Source organism: Ranitomeya variabilis, chromosome 2 (genome assembly GCF_051348905.1).
Source record: "Ranitomeya variabilis isolate aRanVar5 chromosome 2, aRanVar5.hap1, whole genome shotgun sequence".
In the NCBI taxonomy this organism is placed as follows: Eukaryota; Metazoa; Chordata; class Amphibia; order Anura; family Dendrobatidae; genus Ranitomeya; species Ranitomeya variabilis.
The window spans coordinates 23503539-23520772 of NC_135233.1; the positions used below are offsets into that span (position 1 = coordinate 23503539).

The following is a 17234-nucleotide window of genomic DNA, read 5'->3' on the forward strand; positions in this document are numbered from 1 at the left end:
ATTTAAGACTTAGACCACACCCTGGGGTAGAGATAAGGTGGACATCCTCCCACCCACTCTATGGTTGTCCACAAAAACCCAGCCCTTCAACAAAATGGCTAATTAACCCCTCACAACACAATGTGCTGGAGGAAACTTCTGGGTTTTAAATCACTGAAACCATTAGCCTCAGGGAAACGTATCTCCCCTCCAGCAACTTACCAGTGACATTGTCACACCACCACAACCCACCTTTACCTACCTCTACCAACCACTACCCACCCTTACCCATCTCTACCAACCACTACCCACCATTACCCATCTCTACCCACCCTTACCCATCTCCACCCACCATTACCCACCCTTACCCATCTCTACCCACCCTTGCTCACCTCTACCCACTATTACCCACCCTTACCCATATCTACCCACCATTACCCACCCTTACCCATCTCTACCCACTACTACCCACCCTTACCTATCTCTACCAACCACTACCCACCCTTACCCATCTCTACCCACCCTTACCCATCTCTACCCACCATTACCCATCTCTACCCACCATTACCCACCCTTACCCATCTCTACCCACCATTACCCATCTCTACCCACCATTACCCACCCTTACCCATCTCTACCAACCACTGCCCACCATTACCCATCTCTACCCACCCTTACCCATCTCCACCCACCATTACCCACCCTTACCCATCTCCACCCACCCTTGCTCACCTCTACCCACTATTACCCACCCTTACCCATCTCTACCCACCATTACCCACCCTTACCCATCTCTACCCACCATTACCCACCCTTACCCATCTCTACACACCATAACCCATCTCTACCCACTACTACCCATCTCTACCCACCATTACCCATCTCTACCCACCATTACCCACCCTTACCCATCTCTACCCACCATTACCCATCTCTACCCACCATTACCCACCCTTACCCATCTCTACCCACCATTACCCATCTCTACCCAATATTACCCACCATTAGCCATCTCTACCCACCATTACCCATCATTACCCATCTCTACACACCATTACCCATCTCTACCCAATATTACCCACCATTACCCATCTCTACCAACCACTACCCACCCTTACCCATCTCTACCCACCATTACCCACCCTTACCCATCTCTACCCACCATTACCCATCTCTACCCACCATTACCCACCCTTACCCATCTCTACCCACCATTACCCATCTCTACCCAATATTATCCACCATTACCCATCTCTACCCACCATTACCCATCATTACCCATCTCTACACACCATTACCCATCTCTACCCAATATTACCCACCATTACCCATCTCTACCAACCACTACCCACCCTTACCCATCTCCACCCACCATTACCCATCTCTACCCACCATTACCCATCTCTACCCACCCTTACCCATCTCTACCCACCATTACCCATCTCTACCCACCATTACCAATCTCTACCCACTACTACCCATCATTACCCATCTCTACACACCATTACCCATCTCTACCCAATATTACCCACCATTAGCCATCTCTACCCACCATTACCCACCCTCACCCATCTCCACCCACCCTTACCCATCTCCACCCACCATTACCACCCACCCTTACCCACCACAACCCACCCTCACCCATCTCTACCCACCATTACCCATCTCTACCCAATATTATCCATTACCCATCTCTACCGACCATTACCCATCTCTACCCAATATTACCCACCCTCACCCATCTCTACCCACCATTACCCATCTCTACCCAATATTACCCACCCTCACCCATCTCTAGCCCTCTGTACACAGTCCGCTCCAGACTTTGCCGCTCACACGGTCAGATAATGGAGGCCATGGATAAACCCCATGAAATCGGCCTCGTTGCATGAAGTTGGCGGTCGGTTATATTTAGCTCCATGATCAATTGCGCTGCTTAGTCCTATTTTTTCTTAAAGGGAAAGGAGCAGAGAGTGATCTGGGGGAGCGGAGGGGCTGCAGACAGAAGATTGGGGGCTTCATGAAGCCGGCGGGAGCGGACGGGAGCGGGCGCCGGGGCCGCGGGTGATTGCGGAGGTGCGCGCTGATTGGGCGGCGGAGGAGCCGCATGAATGTCCTCCGCTCATTGTATCCAGGGGATGAGCTCAGGCTCGGGCCATTCATGCTTTGGGTGACGTCAGCAGCGGTGGGCGGGGCTCCCGGCAGGCCCCACCCCCTATGTGATATAAGGCGGCGCTGCGCACGCTGTGCGGGACAGTGTGCCTCGGTTCTCGCTCCGTGCTGTGTGTCGCTGGCTGCTGCGCCTGGGCTTTGTCTGCAGACCCCCCGGCAGCACTCGGACCCCTTTTGTGTGACTTCTTTAAGACAGGACTTTCCCCCCAGCTTCTCGGGACTTCATGTCTGTATTTTACCCTATTCCTTGGTAAGTGGCTCCCGTGGATTAACCCCTGCATGGCTGCAACATTGTTACTGACTGGTGGGAAGGCTTGGTGGGAAGGCTTGGTGGGGGTCTGCGGGCGGATGGACGCGGGGTCCTGGCGGGTGGAGATGGAAGTGAAAGTAATAAATGATCAGAAGTGTCTGGCTGTTAGAGGGTTAATGAGGCTGGGGGGCATCTGGTGTCCGGGGGGAAGGTGAGGGGCTGGGGGTCGCCGTGTGCCGGGGGGCAGTAGGCGCTGTGTCTGCCGCCCGGTGATCCGGACACCAGGGAGGTGACGGGTTAATCCGGCTTTGTTACATTGTTTCTTTTAATGATGATGATGTTATGAATTGTTTGGAGCCACTGGGGAGACAGAGGTGGGGGGGTTCTAGGGGGCTTATCGGGGTGGGAGAGAAGGGGTACCTGGAAGGGTAGACTGGGGATGGAAGAGGGGGTACCTGGAGGGGGCAGATTTAGGGGGTAGGTGGTACTTGGGAGTCAAGCTGAATTAGTCAGAGGGGGAGACTGGGGAATGAACAGAGGGGGTAATTAGAGGGGGCAGATTAAGGGGGAGTACCTGGAGAGGCAGATAGGGAGGGGGGATAGGTGCAGGCAGGCTGAAGTTGTGTGAGCCTGGCCCTGGATCATGAGGGGGCACTTATAGGAGCGTGCTGGAGAGGGGTGGTGTAAAAGGAAGAGATGGGGATCATGAGGTGAGGACCGGGGTAGGGGGTGTTGGAGCTACAGTACTTAAAGGAGCAGGCTCTGGTAGGGAAAGAGGGGTACGTGGAGGGGCACTGTGCTTTGGCAAAACTAATGTTTATTTGGTCATGCCAATAAAGCTTCTTTGAATTTGATAGCAAGAGAGGTGGGGGTATCTGAAGGGGCAGGTTGAGTTCGGGAGCCAGGGGGGTACTTGGAGGAGCAGGCTCTGGTAGGGAGTGTGGTCCCTGGCTGATAGGGGGGTACTTACAGGGGCAGGCTGTAGTGGAGTGTGTGGGGGTTATTCAGAGGGGCAGGCTGTAGTGGAGTGTGTGGGGGTTATTCAGAGGGGCAGGCTGTAGTGGAGTGTGTGGGGGTTATTCAGAGGGGCAGGCTGTAGTGGAGTGTGTGGGGGTTATTCAGAGGGGCAGGCTGTAGTGGAGTGTGTGGGGGTTATTCAGAGGGGCAGGCTGTAGTGGAGTGTGTGGGGGTTATTCAGAGGGGCAGGCTGTAGTGGAGTGTGTGGGGGTTATTCAGAGGGGCAGGCTGTAGTGGAGTGTGTGGGGGTTATTCAGAGGGGCAGGCTTGCAAGAAGATAAAGGAATACCTGGGGGTGGGAGACTGGGGTACCTGGATGGAAAGACTGGACAATCCTGTAGAAGCGGCTGAGCTGCTGGGCAGAGGTTTTGTTCTTGGGGGGGGGGGCTGCTTTAGGAGGAGGTGGGCAGTGTCCCCTTCTTGGGTTCTGTATTGGGGAATAACAGGAAGTCTTAGTTGGGCCTGGGCAGGATGGAAGATATTAGACTCTTCTAGCTGCCATAAGCTGGCGCTGATCCGCAGTAATTGCATTAGTTTCCGCATTTGGCCGAGCTTAGTGCTGGAGCAGAGATCTGAATTTGCCGTTTTGCACGTACCATGGTCAGATTGCCCTGTTTACTGCATGGTGTTACATAGGACTGCAGCTCTATATACTTTCTAACCCCTTTTGCACAAGCAGTGCAGCACGTTTGGCTCTGCTCCTCTTCTAGGTTTGGATGAACTTTGCAGACACCTGGATGCTTTGTGCTGACAATTACCTATTGATCGTCTGCATCTTTAGTGACTGGAGAGGCGCAGGCTGGCTCTTCTCCGTGGGCGCTGCGGGCTCTGGGCGAGTGATCATGGCTGATACTGGTGCTATACACAGATGTAGAGTTCTTAGCATGTAGTATGTCAGTCCCATGTGTCCGTCATACATGATGACACGGCCTCACATTGGTTCCATGCAGCTGATGTCATTGTGATCCGTCCTGTGAATGGGAATGTTCTGGTTGCTGCCACCCTCCTCATTCACGCTCGGCCATGATGAATCACTGATGGGCTCATGTTCATTGAGAAATTGCTGCTTATCAGTTTCCTGGAGATGCCTCATGTAATCCTGCCCCAATTCTCCTGTCCACCATCATCAGGATCGGAATATTTAAAGGGATATTCACAACTAGAAAATGCGTTGCCGAAATTCAGTCGAATGGGCTTGATTAGCCAGCTGCAACTGGACCAATTGAAATGGAAAAATTACAGAAATTTCTATAGCAAATCTACTTGCTCGCTCTTAAAGGGGTGTTCTATTAGTGCTGGTGACAACAAATTTCCACAGCAAGAACATCTGATGGCTGGCTGTCTCTGCAGTGGGAACTCTTGATATTGGATATTTTTTTGCTGGACCTCTTCTCCTTTTATAAGGCGGTCTTACAGCCCACAAGGGGCACGGCTCCAGTTTGAAGACACTAACCTTGCATAGGATCGCTATATTTTTGTAACTGGCTTCAGGACATCGGTTGTGACTTTATTAAAATGTTATTTTTATGGACACATTGAATCATAATGAATAAGTGATATCTGTATATACAAATCTGGATATAAACGTGTGGGTAGCAATTACGGTCAGCTGTAAAATCACAATTACCATATCCTCATCAAAAGAAATTGCTCATCTGCTTCTCTGATGGATGCTGGAATAAAACGGTCCCGATTATCTCAGCGTGCAGAAATGTATGGTGAGATGGGTCTGTACGGTCAATCAGGTGTATGGAGATGTGTATAATGTAGCCAATGTCTAACCCAGGGGCGGATATGTCATTGGGGCAACCTGTGAAGCCGTACAGGGACCCATGGGGTGAAAGGCCCCATTCTAACTCCAAAGCAAGTGGATCCGGGCATTATGAGCTACTGGACTGCAAAGGGCAAAAATATATGCATAGGGGGCCGCCTTCTGTCTGTCCATTGCTGGTCATTTATATAGACCATAGTGCAGTTCTGTAGGGTCAGCCCTGGGTGTATGAATGGGCCATAGTGCAGTTCTGTAGGGTCAGCCCTGTGTGTGCGAATGGACCATAGTGCAGTTCTGTAGGGTCAGCCCTGTGTGCGCGAATGGACCATAGTGCACTTCTGTAGGGTCAGCCCTGTGTGTGTGAATGGATCATAGTGCAGTTCTATAGGGTCAGCCCTGTGTGTGAATGGACCATAGTGCACTTCTGTAGGGTCAGTCCTGTGTGTGAATGGGCCATAGTGCAGTTCTGTAGGGTCAGCCCTGTGTGTGCGAATGGGCCATAGTGCAGTTCTGTAGGGTCAGCCCTGTGTGTGCGAATGGACCATAGTGCACTTCTGTAGGGTCAGCCCTGTGTGTGAATGGGCCATAGTGCAGTTCTGTAGGGTCAGCCCTGTGTGTGCGAATGGGCCATAGTGCAGTTCTGTAGGGTCAGCCCTGTGTATGAATGGACCATAGTGCAGTTCTGTAGGGTCAGCCCTGTGTATGAATGGACCATAGTGCACTTCTGTAGGGTCAGCCCTGTGTGTGTGAATGGATCATAGTGCAGTTCTATAGGGTCAGCCCTGTGTGTGAATGGACCATAGTGCACTTCTGTAGGGTCAGTCCTGTGTGTGAATGGGCCATAGTGCAGGGCCATAGTGCAGTTCTGTAGGGTCAGCCCTGTGTATGAATGGACCATAGTGCAGTTCTGTAGGGTCAGCCCTGTGTATGAATGGACCATAGTGCAGTTCTGTAGGGTCAGCCCTGTGTATGAATGGACCATAGTGCAGTTCTGTAGGCTCAGCCCTGTGTATGAATGGACCATAGTGCAGTTCTGTAGGGTCAGCCCTGTGTATGAATGGACCATAGTGCAGTTCTGTAGGGTCAGCCCTGTGTATGAATGGACCATAGTGCAGTTCTATAGGGTCAGCCCTGGGTGTATGAATGAGCCATAGTGCACTTCTGTAGGGTCAGTCCTGTGTGTGAATGGGCCATAGTGCAGTTCTGTAGGGTCAGCCCTGTGTATGTGAATGGACCATAGTGCACTTCTGTAGGGTCAGTCCTGTGTGTGAATGGGCCATAGTGCAGTTCTGTAGGGTCAGCCCTGTGTATGTGAATGGACCATAGTGCAGTTCTGTAGGGTCAGCCCTGTGTGTGTGAATGGACCATAGTGCAGTTCTGTAGGGTCAGCCCTGTGTGTGTGAATGGGCCATAGTGCAGTTCTGTAGGGTCAGCCCTGTGTGTGAATGGACCATAGTGCAGTTCTGTAGGGTCAGCCCTGTGTGTGAATGGACCATAGTGCAGTTCTGTAGGGTCAGCCGTGTGTGTGAATGGAACATAGTGCACTTCTGTAGGGTCAGTCCTGTGTGTGAATGGGCCATAGTGCAGTTCTGTAGGGTCAGCCCTGTGTATGAATGGACCATAGTGCAGTTCTGTAGGGTCAGCCCTGTGTATGAATGGACCATAGTGCAGTTCTGTAGGGTCAGTCCTGTGTATGAATGGACCATAGTGCAGTTCTGTAGGGTCAGCCCTGTGTATGAATGGACAATAGTGCAGTTCTGTAGGGTCAGCCTGTGTATGAATGGACCATAGTGCAGTTCTGTAGGGTCAGCCCTGTGTGTGAATGGACCATAGTGCAGTTCTGTAGGGTCAGCGCTGTGTGCGATTGGACCATAAAGCAATTCTTTCGGGTCAGTCCAGGGTGTAAGGACCATAGAATGTGCCTCTATTGATGTCTACATCCTTCCTCTTCTGTTCTCTTCCTTTTCTTCTTCTTTGTACTTTTCCTTGGCCCCTTTATAAATCTTCTCCTTGACTGTGGCTTTGTTTTTTGGGAGCTTTGTGGTTCTTCTGGAGCTTTTGTGCCCTATATCGGCTGTTTGGTTAAGGTGTGGGGTTGTGCAGGTTCTGCAGTATTTCCAGTCTTTTTACCTTGGAGCCTATTGTTCTGGGTCTGATGAATGGCGGGCTGTGGGTGTTCTGCAGCGTGTCGCTGACTTCTCGTGACTGAACAAATGAGATATTTGACATTTCTGCTGCAAGTAAACATCTTAAAGGGACTGGAACCTATAGATTTATAGTAGCGCAGGTCCTTTATTAGGAGAGCAGGTGGTGTAATGTGTCTGGAGACTCTTGATATAAAGTAGTGATTGTGGTCGGTCAAGAATATCTTAAACTTCCTCTTGGTTACCCAATAGCCGACTGAATGATCCTGTGGGATTACATGTCAAGATCAGTCGGTAATCTGACATTTCCCACCCCCTTTCCAGCAATGTCCTGTATAGGCTAATGAAAGTTCCTAAAATCTCTCCAGAAAGTTAGTTCTAGAACATATTGGTGAGATGTCACTGAAGCAATTCTGCAGATGCCAACAAAATACCGTATCTATTATTTTTGGGGACCCCCTGGTTTAGAAATATATTCTACAAGAAAAAATTGTTTTAGATAATCCTACAGAATGTCCTATTGCTTTTTTTAAAGGACTTTTGGAAATGACCTTTAACCTGTCCATAGGTGACGTACCGAACCTCTCCGAACTACATGGACTTGACTTGACCTCCAGTGTTCCAAATTCCCATTGCATCGCTGTACTAAACCTGTCTTGATGGAGGGTACATTTAGGTGTATTTCACTTTTAAAGATGCGTTGCTGGAGGAGTATATATGGGACACATTTTTGTCCACCATTTTACCGTATGTCATGACTATTGGGGTCTTAGGGGAATACATTTGTATAGAAGGTGGTTTAGTGGGTTTAGCATGAGCAAGTGTATCACAAACTGTCCCTGACATCTGCGTTCATATTAGAACTACCATACTCATCTACTGGGAGCAAAACATAACTGATGATTCCCCTGCTGGAACAATACTCCTGCTTTCTCCATGCATTACCCACCAGGGGCCAAAAATTTGTATAATCGCCTTCGCATTGGAACAAATGGTGGCATTTCATTACTGATCTTAGAAATGGGTTCTTGGCATACCAATCACTTGATCCAGATTTTTACCATTTGTACCATGAGCAAGGGGATGGATGGGAGGATCAGATATGGATTTTAGATCTTAAGTTTCTCCCAAGTTGTAGGAGATTTGGGTAATGTACATGTGGAGAGCCAACCTAAAGCGTACATTTGTTTTAATGATTTTATTGTATTGATACATTGTAACAAGCATCAGCTGAAACATAAACATGGAAAATTTATAACTGGACAATTTTATATATTTTTTTTGTTCCTTTTTGGTGAATTGTCTTTGACCGCACTGTCTTGAAAGGTTTTCTTACAGCATAATTATAGCGGAGGATGAGGATCTTAATTATATTTTTTTCCTCTTGCAGCACTGATTACTTGAGATCAGCTGAAATGACTGAGGTTATAATGAACACTCAACCCATGGACGAAATCGGCTTAAGCCCTCGCAAAGATTCTTATCAGGTACGTTCAAAGGAAAATTCTGCCTCTGGATATTTCGCCAGGCGGTCTTTTGGCAAGCTAAACTTTTCTTGCGTTTTTGGCAGACAACCAATAAGGCAGCTGTTCTGGTGTCCAAAATGGCAAATTTGTGGTAACTAATTGCTGCTGTTTTTGGTTATTTCCCAGGTTTCCCAATTATGACTGATTAGGTGACTTGGAAAGCTGGGTGAATTCTCATTAGAATTGCAGTGGATGTGTATTTTCAACAAGTCTTAAGGTTAATGGGAAAGCTGGGTACTAGTATGAGTTACCCCTAGAATGTACCAGGGTTGGTTTCACTATTCTCAGGGGGCTGGTAGAGGGGGGGCTGGTAGGGCATGTGCCGTTCTAGGACTGGTTGCTGCCATGGGGTAAGGCGATGCCCCTAGCTAGGCCATTGCGTTTAGGGAAATAATCTCTGTAGCTAGGCTTGACTTCACCTGGGATACAGTGGGGGGATTCATCGTAGTGGAATCTGAGATAAGGGGGCTGCACGATACCTGACGGCTGCTCTACTCTGCTCCAATGTGATACCTGGTGGTTTTGGACAATTGAGGAGCTCTAGGAGGACGTATCTCTGCTAGGTCTGAAGATTTAGGATAAGGGGGTGTTATGTGTAATCTTGTCTAAGCAGCTCCCTGTAATGTAACATGGAGCTCATCTTCAGTCATTCCTCAAAAGACTATTTCCTTTCTCATATATTTTTTTGAACAGTTATAAATAATTTCATAACTTGTAGTCCAGTCTTAATGTGATGCGGTGCTGGCATTTGTCCCCTGATACAGAGCGGTCTTATTCTGGAGCGGTTACTGGCGGGCCGCGCTTTCTAGAAACACTGAGGTTATTATGAATGAGTCCGCTGCCGCCTCTACGTTCATTGCTCGTGCTAATGAGAATCGCTCACTTGTGCATGAAAGGCCTGGAGCCAAGCAGACTTCGAAGAATCCGGCACGGGCGCAGCGCGCCATTCTGACGTGGTTCATTCTGATCTCTATTGTCTGTCGTGACCCGCTGCAGCTTCTTAAAGGTGAATGCACCTTTAATTCTTGCAGGTGTGGAGGCGGGTCTCTATTTGCAGCTCTTTCGGCATCTATAGTAGCTATAGATAATGTGCCGCTCCACTGCATGGCGGTATTATACATGTGCTGCATAGATCTGCAATACAGTGTCAATAGAAGTGGTCTATACTGTGCTGCCTTTTTGCATTGACCATTCACCTGCCAAGTTGCAGAGATGTTGGCTAGAATAGGGGTGAGTGTTTTGTTGCTCTGGGACCATATACCGGCACAGTCTGTATACTGGAGGTGTAGGGACTGTACGGTAACTTTACGACCGTGGGTTAGGGAGGTAAAATGTGTAAACTCGTCTCCTCCTTGGTCCTTATTGGACTCCATTTTAACAATTTTTTTATTGTTGGCAAATGTAAGACTGTAACCTATGATCGCTAGTATTTGATCAAGATGGCGGCTAGTCAATAGGGTCCTGGCTGCCATGGCAGTCCATCAGCAAGCGGGCATGTGAAGGGTGCCATTGGGCATGTACGTCAGTAACCACCGTCTGAATACTGATGATGGCGATTGCCACAGTCAATCTGTTGGGTAAACAGCAGCGTATGGCGCTCGCTCATGTTGGCGGTGTATGCCGACTATATAATATTCTGGTCTCCTCTTCTGTTGTCGTTGAGATTCCAAGGGAGATATGGATGTAAATTCGACAAACGCACAATGGAAGGGAGAAGTGAAGTAGTTGCCCATGGCGACCAATGAGGTTGCTGCTTTCATCTTCCACAAGGCCTCAGAAAAATGAGGGATGGCGCATGATTGGTGCAAATAAAAAGCAGAGTTGTTACCCATGGCAACCAGTTTGGCCTGTCTACAATATTGGTGTTGTGCAGCCAGACTCTGCCTGTAATGGCAGCGGCACTAGCCAGCTCAGACTGCTGCTGTTTAACCCCTTAAGTAATTGACAGCACAGTAGTTCGGGTGCCCGTTAGGCTTCCCTATGGGGTAACCTCAAGGTGCCATTGGTTGCCATGCCAGCTGGGGGTCTGATTTAGGCCCCAGTTGCTGCCATCTTGTACTCCTGAGCAGCCCAGCGGCAGACATCATAGGAGGCCACGATCTACACTATATACAGCAATGCTTCGCTACTGCAGTATTAAGCTGGGGATCGGTCATTCTTAGGTACTAGGCCTAACGCCATTTTTTTTTTTTTTTTTAAATATAAACTTAATTACCTGCTTTTGCCCAGCTAAAAAATAAAAATAAATCGGCATTACTGCAGCTGTAAAGTGTTATCAAAATAAACGACCCATACAGTGATCATGTACATAAAAAAATCAATACTACAAAATTGCCATTTTTCAGACTCCACAATAAAAAATTGATTGTCTTGTGCCCCAAAAATGTCACATTGCACACAGAAAACCTCACACTTTTTTTTTTTTTTTTTTTAATACTAAAATAACACAACCCTGTTTAGTATCTGTACAATTGTACAGACCTGGAGAATCCGGTTGGGTAATTTTCACTGAACAATGAACGCTACAAAAAAACAAGGCGGAATGGCGGCTTTGCTTTTTCTTTTTACTGATCTTAGATTTTCTTTTTTTCTCCTGTCATTTTGTTTTAACTGATGCATAGCTAACAAAAAATATGGGTTTTGGGAAAAAGTGAAGTCACAAAAACAAAGTCCTAATTTGTGAGAAATTTGCAAAAGTGAGTTGTCACCCCCCTCTAGGGTCCATTTTTCAGGATGATTCTAGTGATTGGTAGTAATTTATGGTATTGTTGAATTCTGTGCCCCCTTAAATAGGAGAGCATGCCTGGAAGAGGAGCTTATAATTAAAGGTGTAATCCTTAAGTTGTGGTCTATGGGCTCTGCTTGGGCTATGTCCAATAACTTATTGGTCATGAACATCTAGAAGCTTCCATCAGTGACTGGATCATGTAGGGCCGCTCATTCATTAGTAATCACGTTCCTCATATTCTGGGCTAATCTTTCATCTGTGACTTTGTTTGAGCCGCGTGTTGACAAGCCCTAATCCTAAAACAAGGACACAAAGCCCAGAAGACAGAATGGTTTGCTATACATGAAAAACCCGGCTTATAGGCTTAACTTTCTCAGAGCGGAACGCAAAAAGTGAACCCTATAGATGAAAAAAGTTTTTTGCAAAGTTTGAAAAGTTTTGTTCAAAAAAATTTTGTAATAACAAAAATTAACAAACTTTAAGACTGAAAAACTAAAAAAAAGTAGGCTTGTGGGTAGGAAATGAGAATCTGCAGAGATTGCAGCTTTTAATTCCATTGCAATCTTTAGCTTTGCAGAAATGTTAGTCACAAAGGTCATTAGCTCTCGAATATCCTCTGTCTGAATTGGAGAGGGTGCACATGTGCTGTAATGTCGTTTTTTTGTAGTAGAAGTTAAAGGGGTTATCCAGACTTGCAGTGAGTCTCCAGTATGAGATGGGTAAGGGGTGTCTGGCAGGATCTACTACTGGACCCCTGCTGTTCTGATATTGATGACCTGTCCTAATAGATCATCACAACGTCTTTTAAGTTATCTTAGGGCCATTTCATGTTTATGGGGGATGTCTGGACCCTACTCTTAAAATCAGATGTGGAGAAGATGTTGCATATTTTACCTGATGATCATACTGGGCAGGGTGTGCATTTGTGTTTTTGATGGTGAGCGGAATAAGCCACAGTCAGATCTCTTGCTGCAATGAATAGTGATGGACAAAATGGGGTATGTTGGCTGCCAACTTTGTCTTTTTCCTACATTTACCCAAACTCAAGGGTTGGACAGTCCCACCAAAGTTGGCAGGTTTGTCTATGATCTAATGTGAATGGCCGCCTTTTGTGGAGTTGTTGACTGTCTTCCATTCAGTAAAACATATCTTGGAGTGAAAGGCCCCCCTACACATTAGATGTCTGATGGACGAATGATTATTTGGCAGGCAGCCATCTCTCCTGACTCCTCCATGAACAGAAACACTTGGCTCGGCCAAACGCTCCTATGTTCTCAGAGCTGCTGCCAGACTCCTGTCTTCCTCAAAACACTACCAGAAGAAGAGTCTGAACTCCGGGAATAACAAAAGGATAGGCAGTTAGAAATTCAGCAGTGAGATCCTTCTCTTCCCCAACACCTTCTTTTGAGGCCACCATAGGCATTGATTCTTTGGCAGATCCTGCAGATATTGGCTGGTTTGGCAACTTTAGTCTACCATGTATGGAGGCCTTCTATTACCATGCTTGATCATATCTTCAATGCTAGTAAGACGTTGGTCATCTTTGTGGTCTATCTAGGTCTAGAGATAAATATGTAGATGTAGTTTGCTCCTCAGTTACCAAATTAGATCTTTAAACATGTGATGGGGGACTTGAAAGGCTCAAGCTAGTATTGGAAGTTCTACCCCATGCCAAGACACTTGGTACTAACCTGGTGTTTGCCTCTGTAGAGTAATGTTTTGCAAGAAATTGTGATCCTTCAACTCCAACTGGCAGTCATAGGTTGCGCAGCATTACCAGAACAGCTTTCTTTCCTTCCTTGGAGTCCTTCTATGACAGTTTGCCATTTAACCTACTAGTTTTTGGCTTAAGTATTCTAGAAATCGTATTGACCAATTTGAATGTTTTTCTTGATATGCCTTTTACTTGGATCTTGCTTACTTTTTTTTTAATGGTTTTTCCTGACTTGACGCTTTCCTGTTTTTTCTCCTTTTTAGATATTCCCAGACCCTTCAGACTTTGAACGATGCTGCAAGTTGAAGGATCGGCTTCCCTCCATTGTGGTGGAGCCCACAGAGGGAGATGTGGAGAGTGGAGAACTCAGATGGCCTCCAGAAGAATTCCTGGTGGAAGAAGAAAAGGAATCAAACTGCGATACCCAAAAAGATGACAAGGAGCAGTAAACATGTGACGACCCTTGTCGTTTTGGATGAAAAGTTGCCCAACAACGGGCCAGCTATGAATCAGTTAGGAAGGATTTTGCGAACTGACAAATTCCAAGATGCACATGTGACGAGTCTATTTTTTTTTTTTTCCTCTCGGTGGAATAATATGGCCTTCGTTGTGATTAAAAGCCCCGAAGTCTTGGAAGAAGTGTTTGCTTTTTTTTTTTTTTATTTCAATCATTAGAATACAATCTGAGGTTTTTCTAAGGCTAGATGCAATGATGTAATCTTAGATTAACGCAAGAAGGAATTCTTTGGACAGAGGCACAGACTCAACGACCATTAATAAACCGCCTTGTCTGCAAAAAGTCAACTCATCACTTCTCCATGTGAATGTTACGTCAAGCTGTCCACCAACTGGAGTCTTAGTTGAACCAATTCTGGTAACTGTTGTCGTTGTTGTTCATGCCAAGCAGTCATCTTGTGAACTGTTGTACATCTTGGCGTCACTCTCGACAACTTTATAAATGTCATCGATGTGTCGTAACTATTTATAATTGGATCAAAAAGTTGAATCTGTCTCTGTAGTATTAATTCCAGTGTTCAATTGTGTACAGGGAAGCAATAGTGTCATGTATTTGTTCTGTACTGAGATGTTGTGTTCCTTGGCTTACAGTAAAACTTTGTACGGTTCCGCAACAAAGTCAACATTGTAGACAAGTATGTAGAGTTCTCTGGTATGGAAAAAAACAAACATTGCGCTTCCTTTCTGGATGAAGTGGACAGCGTGTGCTTTACTGTGTTGTCCTATGCTCTCAGAAGTCCTCACAAGTCATTGGAATTAATATCTTGGGCATGGTAGACCATCTTGACCTGGTCCTTCACTGATTGCGGTTGTAGGTTATGAAGAAATGCAATAGTTGAGAACACTTTGCCAAAAGTTTAGTGGGTTTGTGAGGCTCCAACTTCTGAAAAGATGCATTAAAGGTCTATCCCAAATGGAAAATGGGCAAATTTAAAAAAAAAAGTCCTGATGATCCATGTGTTAGTAAGGTGTGTATTTACTTATTTGTGCCCTTGAGACTATTGATTTCTTGAGATGAGTCTGGATGGTGACCGCTCTAAAAATTAACCTCAATCTTTCAGTAAATTTCACTTTCCCAATGCCTTTTTGAGACCCATCATTGCCCTTGACTTCACCAGATATTCACATGGTCTTCAAGCCTTTCCTATCCGTTGAATTGAGTAAATACCTCAGTGTAATATGCTGGTGGCTATGCAGAGCTTGCCTACACCATCACACATTACTGGATGCTACGTCTTTGTAGACTCGTTCCTATTATTGAATGACAATACAGCAATAATTCCTGTTCTAATCTGTCCAAATATTAGAGTCTCATATGTATATCTTGCAAGTTGCACGTTTAAAATATCTGTGGTTGTCTTGTCATCAGCCAAAAGCTCCTCCAGGTCATGGTTCACAAATGGGTATTGGGTATGGGTGCCAGTGTTACTGACCATCACTGATGGGTGCAGCAGATGTGTAAACCATAGAATGGTGGCATTCCAGTAGTAGTGACAATCCACGGAGACCTCTCGATTTCTATTGTGCATTGGCATCCATTACAAGTCCTACTGATTGCTCGGGGGGGACAAGAAAAAACTGTGGAAGGAATTACTTTGCATTTGTCTGTTTTTCCTCTTTGAGAGTATTGTATATTTCCATTTGTTACAAATGTCCGCGAACAAAAAAGCACTCGAGTAAACTCTGTTGTATAATAGTTATATATAAGTATATATTTCTGTATTTTTTAAGGCTCAGGGAGATGCTAGCTTTTGTTTTTTCCAAAACTATTATGTCACTGTGACAGTTGTAAATAAAAAGTTTCAAATTGCTTTCCAACTCAGCCGATGTGGCGGTTTTATTTGTGCGAGTGCCGCTCTTCAGCCTAAACACCGTTTCCTCTCTATACCCGTCTGACATGAAGCAGACTGACTCTGTGCTGAATGTTGTATGTGTCTGCAGGGTAGCGGCAATCTGTCACCGGCCGGGGATTGTCAGCTTGTGGGTTTGCAAAGTCCCGAAACAAGCTTTGAGGGTCTTAGGAGGCGATTGGTAGCACTTTTTGGTTCTAGTTGCTTTATAGAAGGTTTGGCCCTAGTACTTCACAATAACAGATGTTGTGGTGAAATTGTGGGTGCAATGCAACTTCCCTCCAGTGGAAAAAGCGCAAGCGTCCTGTGACTAAGTTTCCCTCGCTGGCTTTGCAGCACTTTTGCCTCTTGATACAAAGTGTGGCTTCTTAAAGTGCTATAGACTATGCAAAATGTATTAAGGCTTCAGTTTGGCAATTTTTGATTGCAAATTGTAGTTATAGGTGAAAAATAAAAAATAGAAGTAATTCAAGTTGGTTGCAATGACCATTGCTTCTTTTTTTTTTTCACCACCAGTTTTGATGCATCTCCCCCAGTCAGGCTCAAACTCGCGCGCAGGGGAACAGGAGGATCCTCCGGTAGGCCCCTTGTGAAGGAGTGCTAATAAGTAGCGCCATTACACTTTATACATTCAAATTGTGAATAATCAAGTTATTTATTAAACAAGCTAGCCAAATGAATATTACATAGAAGCAAAAGTAAACTTGTGTACCAGGGTGAGGTTATTTTTGCTTGTAGTTGAAGAGTGGGCGCCAAGAATCAGTTTCTGGTGGGTCTTAGCCAACCCAGTCCAACACAGCCCCCAATGTGTCTAAGGCCCTATAATCGGCAGAACCAAAACCCTTTATTTATTTTTATTTCAGCAGTGCGTGTGCCTGACCATTGCTATATTTTGTCTGAGGCTCTTGGAAATAGCTGAGCAGGTGCTCGGAACCGGACACAGGGACTAAGTGGAATGGTGAGACGTGCCCTGCTGCTCTTTTCTCATGTTTGGGAGTTGGAGGTAACCCTTCAGGTCATCCCATCAATCTTGACTGCTGAGATCTGTATTCTGTCCATTACTTGTCCTTATGGGATCTTTCCCCTACTTGGTAAAGGAAACTTTCCGTAACGAGACCCTGTGAGATGTATCAGCGCTCAGGAATGTGGACTGTTTCCCGTTCCTGGTCAGTCTGAGCTTTCATCTTTTTATGTGGCCGGTGGGAATGGCTTGTTGTAAGGTTTTCAGTGTCGGACCATGAGCTTAAAATGGAAACAGACTATAAATAGTGCATGTGTGATCATATTGTTCAGGGTCCTATCCTGTCATAAACTAGAGAATATCCATAGGTCAGGCCGGCTGTGGATATTAGGACCAGCAGCTAACGTGGCAAACATGCAATAGTTGGGGGTCTTGATTGCTCATCACTCATGGGTATGATCACTGTAGTCCTAACTGCCCCCCAGACCGGATATAGCAAAGTGTCTAAATACCACTGCCCATCCCATTCATTGGGGGATAGATCCTAGTGGTGCAAGCTCCGGGGTACCTAAGCCATCTGGGCCAATGTACAAGTTGCTCTTGGTA

The 17234-nt window shown here is 46.2% G+C and overlaps 1 protein-coding gene across 1 annotated transcript; it reads left to right on the top strand.

Annotated features, from left to right (window-relative positions):
* Window positions 1-2229: 2229 nt before the first annotated feature.
* LBH (LBH regulator of Wnt signaling pathway) lies at window positions 2230-15635 on the top strand. The gene is made up of 3 exons (XM_077282115.1): window positions 2230-2401; window positions 8724-8820; window positions 13565-15635. Exons 1-3 carry the CDS (start codon window positions 2376-2378, stop codon window positions 13748-13750), a joined length of 309 nt encoding a protein of 102 aa, XP_077138230.1. The 5' UTR covers window positions 2230-2375; the 3' UTR covers window positions 13751-15635.
* The last annotated feature ends 1599 nt before the right edge of the window (window positions 15636-17234 follow it).